At 39.2% G+C, this 4,982-nt stretch overlaps 1 protein-coding gene across 1 annotated transcript; it reads left to right on the forward strand.

The window, feature by feature from the left end:
* The first annotated feature begins 689 nt into the window (after nucleotides 1-689).
* On the forward strand, nucleotides 690-4,339 carry cxcr3.1 (chemokine (C-X-C motif) receptor 3, tandem duplicate 1). The gene is made up of 2 exons (XM_049024345.1): nucleotides 690-1,079; nucleotides 1,366-4,339. Exons 1-2 carry the CDS (start codon nucleotides 690-692, stop codon nucleotides 2,089-2,091), a joined length of 1,116 nt encoding a protein of 371 aa, XP_048880302.1. The 3' UTR covers nucleotides 2,092-4,339.
* The last annotated feature ends 643 nt before the right edge of the window (nucleotides 4,340-4,982 follow it).

The following is a 4,982-nucleotide window of genomic DNA, read 5'->3' on the forward strand; positions in this document are numbered from 1 at the left end:
GGTGACATCATTTAAATCAGTTTCAGGACTTAAACCAGCAACCTTCCAGTCAGCAGCACAGAGCTACACCCTACCTGGCACACCTTAATTTGCCTGCTGTGACACTAGGAAAATCCCAGAAGTTAAGTTTTTAATGTTGGCAGAGACACGTGGTTTGTTCAGATAACATTTCATTTACAGTGGGAAATTAAGTTAATCTGGAACAGCGGGAAGCACTGGTTTCAGTGAGGATGTAAAGTAAGATAAGATGATAGCCTTTATTAGTCCCACGGGTGGGAAATGTACATTATACAACAGCAACGTGGACAGTGCAGCAATAGTAATGTGGGTTATGTTGTTTGATAAATAAATGTGTATATGTATATATACATGTTGTTAGCAGGAATAAAACGAGTATTATAACATAAGAACAGTCTCAGTATATGTGTGGGAGTATATGAGCATGGGATTAGGTATGTGATTATTGTTTGTTGTAAAGTCTGATGGCAGATGGAAGAAAAGACCTGCGGTATTTGTCAGTATTTGTCAGCTTGGTACAATGCACACAGATTAAGCCTCAAAGCTCAGTTACAGGTTAAATTTATTTTCTGGCTTACATTGGTAATATGGATACTTGGTCTTTAATTGCTTGAAACTGAAATTGACAAATAGTTCTTAGAAATTAAATGTTTTTTCTTGCAGGAGAGAAAATGGCTTATGGCAAGCTTACATTCTCTGCAGAAGAAGTAGAGGATTGGTTGGACTATGAAAACTTCAGTTACTCAGCTTATCAAGAAAACTTTAGTGACACATGCTGTTTTGGCCAAGTGTGCGACAAAGAGAAGACGATGCGTTTTGATGCTGTGTTCATCCCGGTGCTCTACACCCTGACTTTGCTTTTGGGTCTGCTGGGGAATGGCTTAGTTCTGGCCATTCTCTGCCAGATGCGACGCGTCTGGAGCATCACTGATACCTTCATTCTGCACCTATCTGTGGCTGATCTTCTCCTGCTCATCACGCTGCCTTTCTGGGCTGCTGAAGCTGCCCAGGGCTGGGTCATTGGAACTCCTCTCTGCAAGCTGATGGGAGCCATTTTCAAGGTAGTACCCGATCCTTCGACCTAGATTATGGACAAAATCTGTCATAAATATATTCTGAAGCAGATCAGATGTTCCTCAAACCATTCACTTTAACAGGAATATCAAACTACATCTGGAGATTGACAACAAAAATACAGTGAAGATACTATAGAAATGCATATATGTCATGTTCACAAAATTAATCTAGTACCACATTGAGCCCATAATATTTTTTTTCTGTATCATTCTGGCCTTTTGCTCTGTCTAAGTTCCCTCATATTCAATGTTTCTCTTCATTTTTTTTCAGATCAACTTCTTCTGTGGCATCTTCCTGCTCGCCTGCATAAGTCTGGATCGTTACCTGTCCATTGTCCACGCCGTGCAGATGTATTCCCGTCGAAAGCCCTGGCAGGTGCAGGCCAGCTGTCTGTTCGTCTGGTTCTTCTGCCTCATCCTATCCATCCCTGACTGGGTCTTCCTAGAGCAGATGAAAGACGAACGATTAGAAACTAGTAAGTGTAGCCACAACTATCAATTGTATTTCATCAATGCCAGCAATTGGCGCTTGGCCTCCCGTCTGCTCTACCACATTGTGGGCTTCCTTATCCCCTCTGTGGTCATGGTCTTCTGCTACTCCTGTATCCTGCTACGGCTTCACCGTGGCTCCCAGAGCATCCAGAAACAGAGAGCCATACGTGTGATCCTGGTGCTAGTGGTGGCCTTTTTCATCTGCTGGACACCTTTCAATATAACCCTCATAGTAGATACCCTACACACCAACGATACAATAAATAGGACTTGTGAGAGCACCACAGCCTTGGACATATCCTTGACAGCCACGACCACCCTGGGCTACATGCACTGCTGCCTGAACCCCATACTCTATGCATTTGTCGGCGTCAAGTTCCGAAATCAACTCCTGGAGATGTTGAAGGCCCTGGGCTGCAGGCTGCATGGGCAATATCGCATGCCCTCACGGAAGAGCTCTGTGTGGTCTGAGTCTGGAGATACTTCCTACACCTCTGCCTTCTGATGGATGCCTCTTACATCACCAGGTCCTTTTTTTCAATTGGCCGCATGATTTTTTTAAGGATGGTGGAAATGCATGATGGTGTTATGCCAAAAATCAATCAGAAAAACAATCAAAAGTGTAACATGTAATAATGAAACTAGCAGAGAGTCGTCATTTCTTGAGAAGGTGAGAGAGGGTGATGAGGAAAACTGATCAAAAATCTGGAGGAAAACCAACATATGGAATAAATTTGCTATTGTTTTGAGTGATGGTGTCTACTATAGAATGCTATCTCATGAAATGACTATATATCAGAAACCAGAAGCCAAACAAGAAACTTTCAAAATTTCGATCAGAGATGATATCTGGATTTGGTTTCTTGTTATATAATAATAATGCTAGTGTTGTTCACTGTGCTAAACATAATTTGCTCTGAAAAGGCTCCATAGTACAGTCATTATTAATCACAAGTGCTTCTATTACAGAATAAATCAGTAAACTAGCATTATGTCATTCTTGGTAAAGTATTACTGGTCTGCTTTAAAACTAAATACATTTATCTGATGCTTTTGGTCAAAGCAATTTACAGTAGATGAGAAAGCTGTAGTTTATTTGCATTCTCAGGGATTTGAGCCAAGGAATTTGAGGCAAGGGATTTTAGGTTACGAGCACAGCTTGCTACTTACTGAGCTACAAATACAGCTGAGTTTAATGTATTTTCCACAGATAATCATAGGAATGTGCTTCTCTTTTCTGTTGCTTATATGGTTGTGTTTAAACTGAAAATGAAGATCCTCATTTTTGAACGTCAGTGTGTACAGTATTGTGTTCTTTTTTGTTATTATTCTAGGTACAGGAGAAAATATTAATAGGAATACATTTCTGAATTTTTAATCACCTTAAATTTGAAAGGTTGTCATAAGTACGCTTTATATGCCATCACAATGTTTTGCTTTAGGGCTTGTGAATGGTCCATCCATCCATCTCCCAGCTTATTATCCTGGTCAGGTTCATTGGGAGAGTTCAGCTTATGCCAAACAGCATAAGTATGGAAAACACAACTGGGAATTTAAAGACATCATTAGCCTAACTGCATGTGTTTTGACTATGGAAGGAAACCAAACCGCCCGGGGGAAATCCACACAACACGGGGACAATTGTGGGTTAATATTTCAGTCTTGAATCTTTCACAAGTATCGGTACCCAGCAGTGGGTTCGTGACTTGCGTTTTCCTATAACTCAGCTCAGCATACTGTAAGGACGTCGGTTAAAGTAAGTAAGAAAAGTCTCACTGAAAATGAAATAGACGAAAGATCACTGAGAAGGTGAACGACAAAGAGACAAGGGAGGGCGTACAAACTGCCATAAATCTGGGAGTACCTCCATCAAACTTTCTCCTTAGTAGCGAGGCAAATTCATCTGTGTCCTGCACGGAAAGGAAATGTGTAGATTTTTTTTTTTATGAAGAACAACTGAATTTCTCAGTTCCCTTCTTTACTTCGTCCACAGTGTAACCTGGGAGAAATTATGTAAAACCGGAACGACGGGGTGTATTTTTGTCCGAACCACTCTTTATTTACAACGCCTTATTTTGGCGTTATCTGATCATGTTTGGAAAAAACGGCTTATTTGACTTGTAATGGACACATGGTATAGGCTACAGAGTATAAGAATACGAATGTTATTTTATTTTTTATTTGTGTAAATATAAAAGAAAGCAACTTAAATAATTAAATAGATTAACGAAGGCAACTGCGGACTGTAATTTCAGTTAACGGAGCCAAAAGTGTGTGGAAACGTTTTAGAACGTTTTAGAATTAGTCATTTGTCTCATAGAAATCGTTCATTTCCAACTTGAAACTCTCATCGGAGGTACTTAACGAAGTTAATTCAGATCGGCTGAAAAAATGTATATGTTTTACTTATTTAAAATAGAAGATCTGAAAATAAACACAATCACTTGTGTTTCGATGCATATTTGTTATCTACGCTCTATGTAGCCTTACAAATTGATTACGCGTAAAACGCAGAAACGTTTTAACACGGTTTATCCTCTTTGGTATGCACTTTCTAACTCTTTTTTACAATTTATGTTCTTGTGAATATTTTCACTTTTTTACATTTTGCAATTTTTTAACATGAGAGATTTAATTTGTTTTGGTGAAAATACATTTGCGATTTAGTCTATGTTTTAGTTTTATATGTTCAGATTTTTTTTATACGTCATACATATTTGGCTTTTTCCTTAATAAAGGCTCGAGGTAATGTCTTTCTGTTGTTGCGTATTTGTAACTGTTGGTATTGTTTAGGTTAAATCGTAAAAATCAGTGAAATGGTCTTACCACGTGTCATACGACGGGGTATTTGTATTTCTTAGATTGGGCGGTGTGGTCGCTCGGTGGGTATCACTGTAGTATCACATCTTCAAGATTGTACTCTTTTAATAACTCATTATGAAATAGCTACTAAGTATGAACGGGTTATGCATCACTGTCTGTTACAAAATAATTGCTTATCACCGAAGCCAAATAAACTCTAAGTGCATATCATGACAAAAACCAGGGAAGCAAAAAAAAGGAAAACCAGTCATTCGCCTATATAGGTCTATATTTTTCAGTGTTCACGTTACTGACGTGTTTGAGTAAACCCAAAACCCCAGAAGGAAGTGCTTTTTAGATGATCAGATCTGATAGGCAATGTTTCCCTAAAGTAAGACGAAACAAAATTTTTGCTTCTGTGGTTTTTCGATAATACGCATACGAGGAAGCCATGGGTTACACGAGTAAACATTTGCGCTGACGGCTCCGGACGGACAGACTTTAGGATAGCCTGGATAGCTAACGATATTTCACAGCTTCCAAGTTTGTGCCGAGACCTGTGTGGGTTAGTAACTTTCCATACCCGTTTCATTT

This window comes from Brienomyrus brachyistius, chromosome 9 (genome assembly GCF_023856365.1).
Source record: "Brienomyrus brachyistius isolate T26 chromosome 9, BBRACH_0.4, whole genome shotgun sequence".
In the NCBI taxonomy this organism is placed as follows: Eukaryota; Metazoa; Chordata; class Actinopteri; order Osteoglossiformes; family Mormyridae; genus Brienomyrus; species Brienomyrus brachyistius.

Excerpts from the sequence above, each read along its gene's own strand:
- cxcr3.1 (XM_049024345.1), top strand. The coding sequence starts at position 690 with ATGGCTTATGGCAAGCTTACATTCTCTGCAGAAGAAGTAGAGGATTGG. Across the intron at positions 1,080-1,365 it reads TGATGGGAGCCATTTTCAAG|ATCAACTTCTTCTGTGGCAT; the intron begins GTAGTACCCGAT and ends ATTTTTTTTCAG.